Raw genomic sequence first — 18,148 nt, forward strand, 5'->3', positions numbered from 1 at the left:
GGCCTCCCCAGCCATGCTGAACTGTGAGTCAATTAAATCTTTTTCCTTTATAAATTACCCAGTCTCGGGTATGTCTTTATTAGCAGTGTGAGAACGGACTAAACAGTCTCCTTCATTATTTTGGTCTGAGCCCTGATTTAGCTACCTTTAAGCTGGGATTGGCAAATACATGGCACACCTCACCCTTCAATCCATTGTCTATGGATCACTAGCTAGTCATGACACTCTTTCCTACTGAACCCAGATGTGGCCTCAGAATCTGTCTAAACCCAGTACCCTTGGCAATGATGACTAAACATCTAGAGTGCTGGTTTAATTGGAGAGAGGGAATCTCTTGGTGGGCCCTGTCTAGGTGGCCTTCTCATTCTCAATCCTTCATGGCTTGGCTTTGCCACTGGATACACTGGATACCACTGGATACCACTTTGTGGTGCTTTGTCTTTTTTATACTTCATCCTGCAGGGGCTCCTCTTCAGAGGATCAGCCTTGAGGACAACTGTGCTCAAAGAAACCACGAGTTTGAGTGTTCCCTGGAGCATTACTTTCCAATATATCAACGGTCTTCAAGACAGCCCCACATACTCAGGCTTTGCTGTAGAAAATGTTAATGCCTTTAGATCCTAAATAGCTATATTTGCCATTTTGCAGCTCTTTCCCGAGAAAACAGGTTCTTCTGGGGCTTTAGAAGCTTTCCCGTGGAAAGGTTTGTTTGTTGGTCTCTGGGTGGGTGGGTGGGAATGGGATCAGCAGGTGCCCTCAGCTAAATTTTTATGTCACTCTGGGTTAAACAGAAGCATCAAGCTTAGGTTATATAATCTTCAAACAGGGCCATGGGGAAAATTTGGAGCAGGAACAAATCTAGATAAAGGAAAGAAAATTCCATTAAAACTGTTCACAGCCAAAGAATGCCTGACAACCCTCTGCTACCCACCTTTACAGGCAGGGTGGCCATCCTTCTCTAGTCAAGACCAAGTCCTACTTTCAGGACTTGTTCTATCTTCCAAGTAGTCAGTATGTGTCCTCTTTTAGATATTGGACTTGGTAAAGGGCCTCTTCCTTTGAAGACCACTGTTAGCGGCATCCTCAGCCTCCTCCAGGGTGGTTACTTCACCGCACATTCCCAGCCCTCCCCGGGATGTGGCCCTCCTCTGAGAGAATCTTGGGTTCCCCTCCTCAATGTCCAGGATGTGGCATACAGAGTTGGGCAAAAACACAAGGGCTAGACCTGGTGAAATGGGAACATGCTTTGACAAATGCTCAGTGGATGGTTATGGACTGCTAGGCAATAGTACTTTCCTGGCCCTGTTTTCCTAGTCTCTCTTAGTTTTCCCAGTGAAACACTTGCCAAGCGTTTACCAAACACCTACTGTGTGCTGAGGAGCAGAACCAAAGCATATATATTCAAGGAATTCACATCCTAGGGGCAGAAACTCCAAGTACTTCCTGAATCCCAGAATCTTGTAGAAGGTTCTGGGTTAACAGATGAGCAACAAAGTGTGACATGAACATGGAAGATAGGCAGATAATTCCCCATGGCTTGGGCAGTGGGAGGACTAGGAAGGTCTGACAGAGTAGTGGGCTGGCCTGATCCACGAAGGCCAGGCAGGGCTTCCTCAGGCAGGAAAAGCCATCCTGGCTAGAAGGGACAGCACGTATAAAGCACGCTGGTGGGAGGTACATGGACTGCCTGGTGTCACATGGTTGATGATTCTAAGGGGCTCTCAGGGAGAGTGATGGGAGACAAAGTGGAGAAAGCAGTGTGAGGCCAGAATGGGGGTCTAGTCTCATCCCTGAGCAATGGGGAACCATTAGTCGGTTTTAAGTAAGAGTGCAGCATGGAGCGATCCTCTTGGCTGTTGTGTTGAGGCTTCCCTGGATGGCAGGGGCAAGAGGGAGAGAAGGAGAAATAAGAAAGAAGCTGCCTTTCATCAAATTAGTCCACAACACCTTGAAAGTGGGCCCTTGGAGTACATATTTCTCCTATGTAGGGTCCCCTGTCCCTTCCACAAACCATCTTGTGAAGACTTTTCAGTGATTGCTGGATCCCAGATGGCTTTGGGTATGCTGACTGCACACACAGAACCCTCACCCAGTCTTTCCTGAACCCTCCATAGCATAGGCAAGTTAACTTGTGTGTGCTGCACAGGTCTCCCTTCTGGAAGAAGTTGCTGATTCTCTGCAAGGAGTGCAGGTCGCGGAGAGACTCCAGGTGTTAGCACCTTCAAGGTCTGCCTGAGCTTTTGAACTGAGGCCAAGCTCTTGCCAGGCAGCCCCAGCAAGTGGCTGAGCATGATGGTTTCTCTAGGGCCTGGCCATTTCTGTACAGCTCCAGACTCTTCTAATACAAATCTTTGTTTTGGAACTTCCTGTTGGGTTGGCTGGGACTTGGTCAGACTTGCACCATTGTCTGAGCTTCTCTCTGCCTCATCCTGCTTCCCCCCTCCCTTTTACCTTCCACAGGTATTGCCTCCAGCACACTGTTTACATTCCTACTGTGTCTCAGCATCTGTTCTCCTGGGAATACAACTGGTCCACCTGAACATATGATCTGTGCTGCTGTTGGTGCAGGAGGACAGGAGGGAAATAAGCTGGAAGCCATGGATGTGGAGAGTCTGGCTTGAAGATGGAGCTTGTTTACCTGCAGGTAGGGCTCCACCTCTGCACTCCATTGAGTCCCCCGCCTGGCTGTGGTACGAAGAGCCACCCTGCATACCCTCACCCAGTAGTGAAGTAGGCCGAGGCAGCCAGTGTGGGGTCCAGCGAGTGACATGCATCATCGAAGGTGCTTATTATTTTGATGAAACACAATACATTTCTTTCAGCCCGTAAAATCAAAGGTGTGCAAAAAGGCTGTTTTCAGGGTGTAAAACACCCCTCGTTTCCCTGTGGTGGTGCATAACTATTATGCCTCTGGGGCCTTTGTGCATTTTTCGGGCATGAGTGACACGAGGCTGACTGGGTGGCCTTGGCACCTTGTCTCTTTAGAGAAAAAGGAGACAGTGCTTCTTCCCGATTCCCTATAAAAACCAGTTTTTTGTTGAAGACCTGCCTTTCCCGCTAGTGCCTAATACCAATTATGTCTTTCCAGAGATGGTGAGATTCTTCTGAAAGGATTTCTTGGAAACCTTGTCTTAACAACCCTATCATCCTGGTGCAATAAGAATATATGAATGGGAGGCCAGTGTGGACAGTAATAGGGCCGGGAGGCTTCATCTCCCCATGGAAAGTATAAGACACAAACAGTATAGCTGAGATCATGAGGACCTGGTTTGTAGCGGGTCGTGGGAAAGGAGAGAAGGTGGAGTTGGGAGAGCAGGTGGGAGGTGAGACACATCCAGAAGGGACTGGGTTTCATCACCAGTGACTGCCATGAGTCTAACTTAGTTATCTGGTTGGATAGGGATGCATTTACTGAACTGGGGACCCAGGAGGAGTTGGGAGTAATTTGAGGGAGAGAAGTAACTCCAGTTTAGCATCTTTTGACTCGGAGATGCCTGTGGGACACCCCAAAGAGGACATCCCAGTTAACTTTCAGTTTCCTTTAGTTCTGCTTGCAAAATCAGACAGAACCAGCATCCTGTCAGAGGCTGTTCTTCCCCTTTGGTCCCTCTGCTGGGCTTTCTCCAGCCCCTTGCCCTCAGGCAAGAGAGGAGCCAGCAGTGCAGTCTGCCAGGGGCTCCAGGGGCAGGCTCTTAACACAGCAGGGCCCTTCAGATGTTCCACAGCAGGGCCCTTCAGATGTTCTGTAACTGACAACCCCAGGCCCACTGCCTGCCAGCATCTGTTCACAGAGACACGGCATCACAAACTCTCCAGACTGGAAGGGACATTGGAGGTCATCCACTCCAGCTTTGGGGATGGCATTTTCAGACTGTTCTAATAACTCAAGAGTTACTCCTTCTTTTGTGTGGAAGACTGTTTCTTCTGACTTCCTCTTAATATGCTGCCGGGTCTCCTTCCTAAGGAGAAGCATGCTGGGCCTCGTTTTTGTGGATCTAGCAGCGAGAGACATGACGAAGCCAGATTTGGGAACACAAGTTCTTTTTGTCCTTCACACTACAGCTACGAGAATGGTCTCCATGGTTACAGCAGCTTCTCAGAAATGTCTGGATTTTTCATTTTCTGTATTTCTCTAAATGTCTAGTTTATGAATAATCTGCTTAGGTGACCGGCTGGAAAGTTTCTGCATGTATATGAATATCAAGAAGTACATATTTATATACATTCAAAAGAAAAGTAGGCTGATAGGCATTTTTGGTAATTTTTTTTCTCCCACTGTAAAAATAAATTAGGATTGACTTTAAAATTTTCAAGTTAAACAAGATTCAATGAAAGAAACAGTGCCTTCATGTTCTTCAAAGGCATGTGAACCATAGAGTAGCTGGAGCTAACCTAATTATGTTTTCTTTAATGTGAAATAGCTATTTGCCTGACGTTCCATTCGCATCTCACCGTCGCATTCAACTGGCTGGGACATTGATTTTTTTCTAGGGCTTCCTTTGAACATGAAAGCATTTTTCCTGTTTCTCTCCATTTCCCACCTTGTGAGATACATGATAAGAATGAATCGATAATTACATTGTTGGATAAAAATGAATATAAATTTTATTGAAAAACAACACCAGCAACAACATGGAGAAAGCATACTCAACAGCCACCGGCCCACACAACTCAATGCACACATTATGAGAAGTAATCACCTCTTTCAATTGCCGACTACTTACTCCAAATGAAAAGAAATTATAGACCTAAGATAAACTGAGGCGGGCAATAGAGGCACACCATCTTCGAAAATTTTGCCAATAGCAAATGATGTAGTGATGCTGTTAACCCTCTGTTTGCTGCAGGCAGACCAGGATATCTCAGGAATTAATTGGTTTGGAGAGGAGAAAACCCACTCCTTCTAGTGAACATGGCATCTAAAACCTCAGACCACTGGGAAAACTTTTCTCCTTTTCAAGTCCTTTGAGAAGAGGATTTCACAAACTTTCTTGGCAACTTGTCCCTCCTGCTTAACAACAGGAAATAGTTCTTTATGTCTAGCCGAAATCCTTCATGCTTCAGTTAGTCTATTTATTTCCTTTTAATCTTAGCAGGCAGTGAGGAGGCTGTCCTGGTAGGACAATGTAACATATGGGGAACTCACAATGATCATAATCAGATTGAAAATGGAGTCCAGCTGAGCTGGTGGCACTTCTGAAACAAGCTGGAAAGAAGTGTACTGAAGTTGTGTTAGTAGTGCCTCTGCCCACCACTCCTCCACCCTCGGTTCCCTTCTGCCCTGTGGCCTGGGGGCTGCCATCCTGAGAATTGCAAGCAGATACTTTCTGAGTTTGATCGGTTCCAATCCTTCAATGGTATAGTAATGAGTGTAGTCACAGCTGTTCCATCCAGTCCTATGTCAAGTGCTTCTGTTTCAAGAAGTTATTTCCAGGCAAAACAGTCCCATCACATCCCTTGTCTTTTTAACACACCAGGTTGTCCCCCAGGATGCCCTCACAGCTTGTGCGTGACAAAGATGTCCTCCGTGTACACATAAGGAAGCGCTGAGAAGCCACTAGAAAGCACCTAGTGATTTTAACATAAACATTTCCACAGCATTTTCAAGTTCTGCGAAAAAGCCCGGTGATAGATCAGCCTCGCGGCGTGCAGCGCCGGCAGCTCCGCACTTCGGACACCGGGGGGCGCCCGTGCCATTCCGCCGGCGACTGGGACTCGTCGCCCGGGAAACAAAGATGGGGATTTAAAGAAAAGCCTTCAAAATGCAACTCCGAATGTCTACCCTGAGCAGCATGCGTGTAAAAATTCATGAAGATTAGATTTCATTTCATGTATTTTTACTTCAGTGGAAAGAAATGCAGGTGATTTTCTGACTGCGCCTACAGCTGTCTTTACAAAGGGGGTGCCTGGTTAAACGAGAGGGAGGGGCTTGCTGATGTCCTGCGGTGCTTTGAGGGGCGGGGCCTCCCTCTCTGGTGCTGGGGACAGCTCCTATTTTGCTGGGTGGCATTCTCTGCAATGCTCCAGGATGTATTGATTAATTATATTGCATATCGAAAAGGTATGGGGGTCTCCAGCAGGACTAAGCGAGGCAGCCAGCGCGGGGTCCAGTGAGTGACATGCGTCATCGAAGGCACTTATTGTTTTGATGAAACAAACACATTTCTTTAAGCCCATAAAATCAGAAGTGTGCAAGACGGCTGTTTTCAGGGTGTAAAACTCCCTTTGTTTCCCTGTGGTGGTGCATAGCTGTTATGCCTCCGGGGCCTTTGTGCATTTTTCAGGTGTGAGTGACACGAGGCTGGCTGGGTGGCCTCGGTGGCAGAGACTGCGGAGGGCGCAGGACCTGCCCAGGACAGTTCAGCCCCCCAGGGAAGACACCCCTTTTGCTTGAGGCCGCCGGCCTGTTGGATGATGGGCATCCTTGTGAGCTGGTTCTGGGCTAGGCCACCGTGCTGGGTGGCAGTGGGGACTTTTAGGGGAGGGATCCTGGGGGATAATGAACAGAAGTGTCTGGAGCCTGGATCTTCAGTCAGGCCTGGGCAGGGGAGGCTGCTGCTGCCTGGCAGTTTCCTCACCCTGTGCTCTGGATGGCAGGGGCCAGGCCCCCTTGGTTCACCTCTGTAGCCCAAGCATCTGGTACTTACCAAGGCACTCTGTGAGCATTTGTTGGATACAGGGATGTGAGGGTGAGTGCCACGGAGGAAGCTATGAGGGTCCCAGCTGGCCCTGGCTGTGGCTGAGCCTGGAAGCCTGTGGAGGGGCTGTGGGGAGAGGTGCCAGGCAGTGCTGGCTCTCAGGGGTTGGGGGGCACTGAGACAGCCAGGGGCCACGGAGCTGGAGAAGCTGGGAGTTCAGCAGGGAGCATGTGTGTGTGCCAGGATGGTTCTGCAGTGGCCATGTGGGTCCTCTCTCGCCTTTCCCTCTTATCTGCCCTGGCTGAAGCCAGCCTTTCCTCCGTTGCCATGGCAACGGCAGCCTGAGGCGCTGCTGAGGGCCAGCTGGGCAGCTGAGGCCTCTCAGTCTGTGCCTGAGCAAGCAAGGAGCCCTGAGTTGTCCCCATGCAAGGTGAGACTGGAGGGGGGTGTCTTCTCAGAGAAGGGAGGAAAGGAGACGGGATAGGACGTTTTCTCTGAGACAGGCACAAAAGCTGCTCTTGTGCAGCTGGAAGTCTTCCCAGCCCTGGCTTTGCTGGTAGAGACACTGGGGGCAGGCAGAGCCCTGTTAAAGTGTGAGTCTCCTCGGCATTGCCGCACTGCACTACTCACCTGATCTGCGCCCAGGTCCTTATTCAGGGCTATCCACAAGACTCCCCAAGGGCCTGGCCAGCCTCTGGAGGCTCTCTGTGGAGGCGGGGCAGGGGCCTGAGGCCCAGGCTCTGTGAGGGCCTGGAGGGCACTCCAGGCCTTAGACTGAACTAACTGCCCTGTGTACTCCTCTCAGAGCAGAGCTGGAGGTCTTACACCCTCAGACCAAGGCTGCAGCTCTGCTGACAGTGTCCCTCCCACCTGCACAGCCACAGCGGGCATGGGCTGCTCTTTGCTTTGCAGTCTCCTCACAACTTTCTGGTTGTCACATTCCTGACTATACTTAGGGATGTTGGAGACGATCAGCTTCCAGCCAGTTGTGGGTCAGCTAGCTTCCTCACCACACCCTTTTTCTTGGGCTCTTGAAGAACAAGAAGTAGCTAATGAAGAGGCAGCAGGATGCAGAAGATGATCAGGTCTGGGAGGAGAAGATAGTCCAAGATTCCCTGGGGGCTCGGAGCTGTCGAGAGGCACGGTGATATTGCTTGAAAGGGGCTCTGTGATTCAAGGACAACCCAGCCTTGCAAATCATGTCCCCTTGGGCATGGAAGAGAATTCTCTAAGCATCATGTGAAAAGCTGTCAACCTGGGCAATATCCCTGCTTTCCCACATCAACCCTACAGCAACAACAACAACAGCAGCACTAATACGAGAAGGGGCATCTGGATGCAGGTGTACAGTTTACAATACCTTAGATTTACATAGCACCTTTTCCTTCTAAAGAGCCACTGCCTCTGCCCCCTCAGTCACAGCCACACCTGAGTGAAGCCTTCAGAACACAAAGATCACAGCTCCTGTGGCAGAGGTGGGACACTGAGGCAGAGGCCTAGAAGGGATTTCATGCAGACTCAGTGGTGTCCAGGGCTCCCTGCACTTCCTTCGAGCCCTCCCTGGGGAGGTCTGGCCTTGGCCCTTTGGGAGGGTAAGACCGGGGCACAGCCCTCACTGGGCATTCACTTTGTATTTCAGGATGTAGGAGTAGAAATTGTGGTTGGCATTCTCCAGCACCATGACATAGACTTCCTGGCAGCCAGCTGTGCTGCAGCTTCCCTCCCAGTAGCCCTCGTGGTTCAGGGTCAGGGGCCATGTGTCCTGCCCCTTCACCAGGACTTTGGCAATACCATGCAGCTTCAATTTGAATGGGACATTCCGGTTGGCAGGAAGCACACCTGACAGAGGTTCCAGCAGCTCATTGTCCTGTCCCCAGTTGCCAAAGCTCTCAGGGAACATGGGCCAGTTCACCTTGGTGTTGGCACAGCATACGAGGTAATTAAAGACGAAGATGTAGTTTCCTGGTTCCTGCCTCTTCTTGACAAAGATCTTGAGGGCAAACTTGCCTGCATGGGGCAGCTGGACTTTCAGCTCGGTCTGCTTCTCCCGGTGCAGCTGGAAGATGTAGCGCCGCTGTGTCTCCTCAGTGATGGGGCCATCATCCCCATGGAGGGAAGCCAGGACATTAATGCCCTCCTCCACGCTGAAGCTGATGGAGCAGCGCCCGTCGCTGGTGTGGATGATAGGGTCAGGGTGGGAGGGCTTCATGATGCCCATCTGCTCCGAGAACCAGCTGGGACCCACGGGCTGGTGAAGCTCAGCAGGCAGCTGGACACCCATGTCCACATAATTGCACTTGAGCGTGTACTCCAGCACTGAGCTGTAGATGTCGGAGTTGCCCTTGGCGAAGATCTGCAGCTTGTGAGTGCCCATGGTTGGAGGGTACACCTCCAACTTCATCCCATTCTTCCTTAGGCTCAGCAGCCCATGCTCTTGCTTGCCATTGAGCATGAACATGAACAGCGTCGGGGCGCAGCTCTCAATGGTGACCGTGGCCTTCCCATTCACTGAGGAGAGAAAGTCAGGGTCAGCAGAGATGGGTCCAGCACGTGCTGATGTGCTGGTAAATGTTTAACAACTGTCTCCCTGGGAGAAAAACGTCCTGACTTATAGAGCTTGTCTATTTCCACGGTGTTAATACTTTCACCACAGTCCATTTCAAGCAACCAATATGACTTCACTGAGCATGGCATCAGCCAGCGGCAGCACACCGCTGGAAGGGTTCCCTACTCCCTTCAGGTGGTTTTCTTTGAGAGAAATGAAAGCTAAGGGGCCTCTAGAAAAATTTATCCCAAGCTGTATGTGTGCATCCTGCCCAATTGATTCACATTAGATGAAGGTTGCCTGTGTCCAGAGAGGGTCATGGGTCAGGAGGGGCACCATCTCCCCCAAGTCTCAGGTCTAGCTTGCACCTTGCTCCCTGTAGCATCTGTCTAAGTGTCAATGCTGTCATGTCAACGCATTGTCCTTAAAACTAGTGAGAATGGCTTCACTCCCTGAGACTGTGCACAGGAGGTTGGGGTGGGGCAGTTCCCTGATCCCCACCTCCCCCACCCCATGCTTCTCACATAGGTGTATCTTAGCCATGTTTCAGGAATGGGTCCTGAAGAGTCAGTGTGTGCACAGGAGGGTCTTTTGCAACCCCCACACTGCCACCCCCCATCTCTCCCCTTGCTCTGAAGTTTCATCTTCGTCTGTCCTGGTCATTGATTTTCAGGGACAGGTGGTCAGTTCTCCAGTCTTTGTAGCCCATAAGGACCCACCTGCCTGGTCCCTCCTGGCTTCCAGGGCCACAGGGAGGGACCGTGGCTTCTCTTAGAGCCTGGTCTTAATTCTCTCAGAAGCTGGTCATCTGCTCCCAGCCCCAGCAACCTCCCCAGCCCCGTTCACAGTTGAGTGCAAAGGAAGGAGAGAGGCTGTCTGATCCATGTCCCTAGGAACTTTCCCCTAGCTTGGACTCTTGGTAGGGGAGGCAGAACACTGTGCCTGGGCTCTAGGACAAAGGCCTTAATAGACTTCTCATTGAATCTGCATTCCATGCCAACTCCCACCTCAGGAATGGGAGAACACCACATGGGCCAGCATGATGGGGAGGCTGCTTAGACAGCCCCTCTACCTTCTTCGTGGCTGTCCCAGCTCAAAAGCTGTCCCAGCCCTGTCAGATACTGCCCACTCCGCACCTGCCCTACACTCCCACACATCCCCCCACTGCCTCCATTTCCCCTCTGCTCGTCAGCTCTCTGGCACTGCAGTGACTTCCCTCTGCCCCCACCCTCCAGAGACTTCCTAATAACGAGGCCTCTCAGACCTTGGAGGACCTAGGCTGCTGGCCTCCACGCCTTCCTCTGAGTACTCTCCCCTCTTTGCGACCCGCACTCTTTGAGGACTGGCCCTCATCCCACTCTCTGAGCACTGCTTAACTCCAATGCCATTGCTTCCCCTTCTGTTACACTGAAATTGTGTGACTCTTGGTGCTTTCATGCTATTTTATTTGTCTACATGCTTTCTCTACTGCCTTCAGCCACTGCATGCCACATCTGTCCCATGGTAACCTCCAAAGGAAAGTGACCAAGATCAATAGAGTTGCTATCCCCTCTTGGTGAAAACCCTCCTCTCCCCTCACTTCTGAACCAGTTCAGTGGGCAGAAGCTACCTCAGCTCCTCACTGCTCACGGCCCCTGGTCCTGTTCCATCTCACAACTGGCTGTGAGTCTTTTCTGCACAGTGAAGCCCAGATCCCCCTGAGATTCACCTTTGATTGTGGAGCACCACCCGGCACCCCACACAGCAGCCCCAGGGCTCCTTTGAAAACGTCCACCTGGCTTCTCCTGGGCTCACGGCAGAGCCCTCAAGCTGGAGACCCGTGGAGAAGCCTGTCTCTTCCTGCCTCGCCAGTATCAAGCACTCTCTCAGATCCTCCAAGGCCACAACCCTTCATGCCTCAGGGTCCTCCTACCCTCTCCTCCCTCCCCACCACTTCCCCCAAACCTGGATAAGGCTTCATGGTAATGTCCCCGTGGCAAAGCAGCCCACCCGGACCCCTCAGCTGAGGCTGAGTTCCCTGGCAGCTTCTCTCCTAGCCCTGGCTGTCCTTCAGGGAACGTTCCACTGCTGTAATTCATCATGTGATCATTTTTGTGTAGTGTCCGAACTCCTTGCTGGCCTGTGGGCTCTGTGGTGAAGGGGCTAGCCTGTTTCATTTCCTGCCACGTCTTAGTGCCTGGTTGTGGTGCCTCACCCAGAGGGTTCTTGCCAAAGGTGTGTTGAATGACTGGGAAGACTTGAAAGAAAGGACTAGCCACCCCTGCAGACCTCTGTGGGAGTCCACAGCTCTTCCAGTCCCCTCTGCCTCCTCCTCCTCCCCTCTCCCCTCCACGGCACTCTCCTAGAGCCTGGCAGCTTTCCAGCCCCTTATCTAGGTGCCCTCTTCCTTCCCTTCCTTTCTGCTCATCTCAGTTTCCCTATTTTGTTTCCTTCCCCTCCCCTCTCTTAACAGAACTAGCTACCACAAAGAAATACTCTGTACATAAGTATCAGATATATGGAATCATATTTAGGTTTAGATTTCTATAAATTAAGGAATCTGGTGTTTATATTTTTATGTCTCTTAAAAAGGCAAACTCCACTCAATGACATCAGTTTGGTGTTGCTTTGACCTGGTCAGTTCTTTCCGATATTTCCATGGCCTATGATACATTGAACAAGCCCTGCATCTGTTGTAAGCACAGGAAATGGATTCTCAAATTGAGCAACTTCACGCTGTTATTTTAGCTGCAGGAGCTGCCAGGTATTTGGAGTTGGAAGAGTTTGCAAGAGCTCAGCAACTTGGCAAAGGAAGCCATTGTGTGGTGGAAGGGACAAGTCAGTTGGAACTAACTTGGGGACACCTGTGCTCCCTGCTGCCCCATTGCCCTGCAATGTGGGTTGGAGCTCCCCAGGGGCTCTGGGCCCACCCACAGGCACCCTGTGCTAATAGTCAGTGTGAGCTCAGACCTCCTGTCCTGGGCGGATGGAGGCCCCAGTGGCAGAGACGGTGCCACCAGGCAGTCCTTTGCTGAGGTGTGGGAGGCTGGACTGACCCGACTTACAGGGCTGTGCAGCGTGCCCAGGCTGTGTGCCCAGCACTGGATCAGGTGCCAAGGCCTTGGAGAGGCATAAGAGACAATCTTCCAGAGAAGGCCGTGCTTTTTTGTGACCAGTTCTGGCCCTCCAGGGCAGCCCCCGTATGCCTCAGAGTGTGCAAACATACTCAGCTGCCATGGCTCCGTGGTGAAGGTTGGGAGAGCACATGTCAGCCCAGGCCAGCCATGGGAGATGGCTAAGCTGGGTATCATATACTGCCCCAGGGGAGTGGGCTGGAAATGGCTGGGTCCCGCCTCCAGAAGGGAGGGGTACTGAGCCAGCCAGGCAGAGGTGCTGGAGCTTGGCCCTCATCCAGGGGTGCCTGAGTTTGGAGGCTGGGGGCTTACTGTGTCCCCGCCTCTCCTCTGCTGCCTAGAACATGTCCATCTCTGTCTAGCTACTATGCCTGTTCTCCTCTCCCAAGACCCAGCTCAGTGGCCACCTCCCTAAGGAAGTCTGCCCCAACTCTCTGTCTTGGGTGGGACTGCCCCCACCTGTCCTGGGAGACCCATGTTGCTCCCCATCCTTGCTGGTTGGACCACCAACACCCAGATTCCAGCTCTGCTGAGGCCATGTATTCTCTCCAGCAGGAGTTGGGGAAGAGAACACAGCAGGCCAGTAGCTTCTGTTGGGGACCTGAGCCCAGAGGCTATGTGTAGCCAGGGTGACACAGTCCTTTTCCCTGCTATGTGAACAGAGAGACTCACCCAGCTAGGAAGTGCCCAGCCCTGGCTTCTGTGACATGCCAGGCTGTGTGTTCAGCCTTCAAGTTCTAGGAAACCTGCAGCCTTCAGACACATCCCTTTCTGGGTTTATGCTAGTGTGAGTGAGCTTTTGTCCCTGCTGATGTGGCCTATGGCCCTTCCCTGCCCTGATGGCCTGGGCTGCCTCAGCAGCCTCCACTCATCCACATGCACACACAAGCTTTGTGCTAAGCTCACAAGCCATGCGTCTGGAAGGGCATGCCTTGAAAGCGCAGTCTCAGGCGGGCTCCTGGAGGACAGTGCGAAATGCTCCATTCCTGCTGCTAGCACACTGGCACCTGCTCCGGGCTCACCTGTTCTGATCATGGAAGTCTCTGGGTGGGCACTCAGCATCCCTTTGTTGTAGAATTCACTCTTGTGATACATGTTGTTCTCAAACTGCCTCAGAGATTGAGGAGGTTTTAGCAGCTGCCAGTTCTTGTTGTCTGGGAAGTGGTCCTCGATGAACAGTGCAGGGTGGGTGAGGAAGTAGAACTCATTATAGCTGGAGCAGAGACAAGCTGGTTAGCAGCCAGCTCCATGCAGGGGAGGCAGGGGCCCAATACACCCACCGGAGTGGTCCTATGGACACCCTGGATGGGAAGAGGCACCATCTCCAACCCTAACATGGGCACTGGAGACTCCTCCTCAGTGGATGCTTCCAGAAATTGTAGTCAAGGCAGGGTCTGAGGTCCCTTCTAAGGGAAGGCCACAGCCTGCAACTGTGGTCTGCACTCAGTGCCCTGGGCTGTCGAGGGGAAAACTGACTGCCTCATGCTCAAAGACAATCAGAAGTTCAAAGGGGGGAAAGGCATAGCCTGTGGACCACGCAGTGGGGTCGTGGGAAGGCAGGGAGACAGAGTGCTTGAATTCACTGCCTCCATCTACCCCAACCTGTTTCTGTGCTGTGCAGCTGTGCTGGCGGGGACCTTTTGTGGCTCTCCAGGGCCGACTGGAGTGCTGCCTCTCTGGATGTCAGTAATGGGGATCAAGAGAAGAACAGAGAGGCCCTTCCTGAGATGGGGGTGGCTTTGCTCTGCCTAAGAGGAGCAGTGTTGAGAATAACAGAGGTAAAGAGGGTATCTGTGAGTACGCGAGCCCTGCGTGTAGGATGTGTGTGCACATGGCTTGTATTTGTCCCATGTGTGGGAGTGTCAAGATTTAAGCTGCAAAAATCGAGAGAGCACACTCATGTTTCTGAATAAAAAGGAATCTGAGCTGCTGATAACATCATGATCCATGAAGAATATTGTATGTAGCCTCAGGTTAAGGCCAGGATTGGCCAGAGCCCCAGAGGACAGAAATGCTCCAGTCCTCTGCACCCCGGCTGCCCTGCCCCACTGTGCCTCACAGTGACCCTGCACCGCCAATAGCACCCCTTCCCCAAAAACCACAGCCCTTTCCTCAGAAATGTGATACGGTCTCACTCAGACCTGAGAGGAGAAGGAGCCTGGTGTCTGGGCAAAGCAGTAAGAGAACATTCTGGCATTTGTGCCTGGTAATGTGGTCAATGGCCAAAGTCTGGAAGGGAACCTGCCAACAACTAAAGAAGGCTATTAGCCCACCTTTCCTCATGTGTGGTCTGGGGGCAAATGCTGCAGGCTTTCAGTGCTTTGGTGGAGGGAGTTATAGGGAGTCAGAGTGGGGAGTTTGTCAGTGGAGGGTGAGGTGACAAAAGGGTCTGGGCCCTCACAATTGGCCTGGAGCCAGCCCACTTCAGAGCCGAGGAGGAGTGGGCATGGGGCCTCCTGGCTCTCCTTCCCCTCCCGCTTGGCCTTCTCCACCTGCTGCTTCATGCTGCCTGGCACATCCTCCACTTCCACCTGCCAGACGCCCAGCAGAACTGAGACAAGTACTTACAGGAAGGTGAATTTGGAGGTGATGGTGTCCACCAGGCCGCTGCCCCAGGTGCTGTCCACCAGGTGCCATCTTCCCTCCAGGTACACAGCATTCCAGGCATGGTCAAACTCCCCCGAGAAGCTCTGCCCTGTCTGGTAGCCGAAACCCTTGGAGTAGCCAGGCACGGTCATACACTGCACTCCAGCGAGCCTGGGGGCAGGACAGGGGGTCTGAGAGGGGGATCCCGCTGTGGCTTGCCTCCAAGTCTGTCCGTGGTCTCAGGTTTCAGGCATGTTTGCTGCCCATCAGTCCTCCCTGTCTATCCTTTTCCTTGCTTCTTGTACTCACATATAAACAGCCTTGATGGCTTTTATCTCGGGGCACTGGGGACAGGGAGATACAGTGCTGGCTGGTCCTGTTGGTACAGACTGGCTGCAGTCTCCGCTGTCTGCTCCTCCCCTGAGACCAACACCATTCAGATCACTTCTGAAATGTTCATCCCTAGAGCCTGCTTGACACGCTCCTCAAGCAGCTCTTCAGGAGGAAAAAATGGGGGCAAGCCTGAGGCTGGCTTCAGGAAAATAGGAGCCGGGGAAATGACAATGTTCCTGCAACAAAACCTACATGTAAGGGGTGAGCACAGCTGCTGGGAGAACCAGGGCGCTTCTGGACATGCGACTGAAGAGATGGGTCTCGTGACATGGGTGAGGTGTTGTGGGGTTGCTGGTTGTGAGGGTACAGAAGCCAAGCCCTACTCCCCTGCTATTCCTCCCAAGGATGCCTGCAGGGGAACCCCGGGGCAGGCAGTGGGTGTCTCCAGCCCTGGCCCAGGGAGGACTGGCCAGCTGCCAGTTTGCTCAGGTCTGACTGGCGGATCTGTCCTTTGTGAACATGGTGCAAGAGCCATCATGGTGCATTAAGGTCATTTGCTGACTGCCTGCCCTGGCCACAATTCTGGAGTCTCCTGTGGCTGTCCTGAGGGGAATGGAAATGCCGACCAGTCAACCTGAGCTTTGGGGTCCTTTTGACATTGTGCTCCTTCACTGCTCATAGTAGAGCTGGCACTGCTTTCTGGGAACCTGGATGGGAAGATGGGCATGGGTCACCTCTGGGGAAGATATAAAATGAGACATTTGGAGCTAAAACCCTGAGGCCCAGGCCTGGGCTGTGAGCACCAGTCCAAGGCCAAAGCAAGACCCCTGGGTGTCCTTTCATGGCCAGCTGGTCTTGCTCCTCAGCAGCCCTGCTCCCCTGAGGACAGCCAAGGGGATGGACTGTGCGGACAATTTCACTGCTAGTCTGACCTAGGGACATCCCATGCTAGCCCTCCTAGGGCCTTTGTGTAAATTAGAAAAGGTGCCCCTTCCTCAAGACATTTTCCTTGCACTCATGGAAAATTGGTGTAATAGATACACAACCTGTGAAACCGAGGATGTGCTTGATGCCCCTTTGATGGGGCTCCTTTGAGTACCACACAAGCTGCTCAGTCCCCAACTCAGTGGTGACCCTGTGCTATACTCAGCTGAGCTGAGTCTGCAGTCCAGGGTGTTGGTGGGGTCTGTTTCAGTGAGATGGGCCCATGGGGCTGGGCCCTTCCACAGACCAGGGCTGCAGCCTCAGTTGCTCTAAACAAGAGGGCCACGGAGCCTCCCAGGGGAATGGGGTGAAATGGCCATGCATCTACTATAGGAATCGGGGGAATCTTCCTTGTAAAAATGAACATGTAATTTAAAATTAGCAAAATATTGGATTAAATATTACTAATACATATCACTTGCTGAGAGAGTCATTGGGATCAAATGTGATGTCCTGAGGGTTAACAGATTCTACTTTCCCTGCCATCAGTGTTTCTTCACATGCATGCAATGATGAGGTGTTACCATGTCTGCCTTAACCTCTGCTCACCTGTGGAAAGTGCGGGCCACTAGTGCTGAGGTTCCTTAGGGGCTTGGAAGTTTTCCAGCCCCTGCCCTTTTGCCTGTTGCTTCACAAAAGGAGGTTCAGGCCTCCTAAGCCCTCTAAGGAATCCCATGAGAACATACCAGCTTGGCTCTGTGGGATGGCTTCTGGGAGCACTTGAGGGCATGGGGACAGACTGCAAGAGAAACTAGATCCCAGTGTTGTGATTTTCTGCTGGCAAAGGCCATAAGCCACTCCAGGGCAGAAGGAGGCAGTAGCTGAGGAGATCGTGGAAGGAAGGGGAGAAGGGGCAGCCTGCATACCTGGAGTGCTCTCTCCTCATTTCTCTGCAGTGCAGAGAGCGGAAGGTGGTGGGGAGTGCTGAGGGGATGCAAGGCTGAGGGGGTTGTTCTCAGGATGAGGAAGTCTGGATGTGTTTATAGTCTGAGAGGAAACAGCTAGCAGAGAAGGACCAGAGGAAAGCAAGGCCAGAGGAGTGGGTAGAGGTGTAGGGGTGGGATAGACATTCGATAGGAGGTGGGGCCCCATCTACTCAGAGACTGGGTGAGGAGAAGAAATGTTGTGAAAAATATTTAGTGAGCTAAGCAGTGCCCCTGACACGACGTGAACTGACAACAGCATGTCAATCTCTCCAGTCAGCACAATGTCACGCCGATGCTGTGTGTGTGTGTGTGTGTGTGTGTGTGTGTGTGTGTGTGTTGCCTGCATGCACAGAGAAGGAGGGGCAGGGAGTGAGAGGGGGAGAGATGGCACAAAAGGCACCTGATCTTTTGGCAATGGGATTATAGGTGATTTTAATGTTTTTCTTGAAACTTTTCTGTATTTTCTAAATTTTTAATAATGATTATGTGTTACTTTGAGAATTGGAAAAAAAAGCCATAAATACTACTTAAAATTATATTCTTCAGGAAATTACTTTCCATTGCTGCCTAGATATGGAAAGCTGTGCATATCACTTTCTAGGATGATGTGGAGGGATAAGGGGAGTCCTGGGAACAATGGGGCTTGGAGAATGGCTCGTTTTGCATTAAGGTGAACTGATTTAGTGGTGCTGTGGACCTCTGGACATGCTGCCCACTGATGCTTGTCCTCTGCTCAGAGCCACCTGGAGTCAAGGAAGGAAGGAGAGGAATTTAGCATTTGTGCAGCCTCCAGGCGGTGGGGTAAATCAGAATGGGTATGGAATGTCCTCCTGGGAGAAGCCATGTCCTAGGCCATGTGCCCGGGGGGACATCCTGCCCTCAAGGGAGTGAAGTGGAGGCAAGATTGGAAAAACCAAGTCAGGGAGCAGCAGTGAGAGCCTGCCCCAGCCCTGGAAAGGAAAGCAGGAGGAAGAAGCAAGGGGTAGGGATGTCCACCTGTACTGCTCTGAGTGGGGGTGATGG

The 18,148-nt window shown here is 51.9% G+C and overlaps 2 protein-coding genes across 6 annotated transcripts in view; one reads left to right on the forward strand and one right to left on the reverse strand.

The window, feature by feature from the left end:
• CEP63 (centrosomal protein 63) overlaps window positions 1-18,148 on the forward strand; it is a 129,798-nt gene that overhangs the window by 109,693 nt on the left and 1,957 nt on the right. For both annotated transcript variants that reach the window (XR_008547113.2, XR_010155797.1), the window contains exon 13: window positions 2,461-2,644. The gene's annotated coding sequence lies outside the window, so the exon portion shown is untranslated. The remainder of the gene's footprint in view (window positions 1-2,460; window positions 2,645-18,148) is intronic.
• Window positions 4,583-18,148, reverse strand: part of KY (kyphoscoliosis peptidase) — a 51,265-nt gene continuing 37,699 nt past the window's right edge. For 2 of the 4 annotated variants that reach the window (XM_009446524.5, XM_526315.8), the window contains 3 exons: window positions 14,865-15,053; window positions 13,319-13,509; window positions 4,583-9,146 (listed from right to left, as the gene is read on the reverse strand). In XM_009446524.5, coding sequence (XP_009444799.2) covers window positions 8,251-9,146; window positions 13,319-13,509; window positions 14,865-15,053 — 1,276 coding nt within the window. In that variant the 3' untranslated portion in view covers window positions 4,583-8,250. The remainder of the gene's footprint in view (window positions 9,147-13,318; window positions 13,510-14,864; window positions 15,054-18,148) is intronic. The other 2 variants (XM_009446525.5, XM_009446523.5) reach the window with 1 other exon arrangement.

This window comes from Pan troglodytes, chromosome 2 (assembly GCF_028858775.2).
Source record: "Pan troglodytes isolate AG18354 chromosome 2, NHGRI_mPanTro3-v2.0_pri, whole genome shotgun sequence".
Lineage (NCBI taxonomy): Eukaryota > Metazoa > Chordata > Mammalia > Primates > Hominidae > Pan > Pan troglodytes.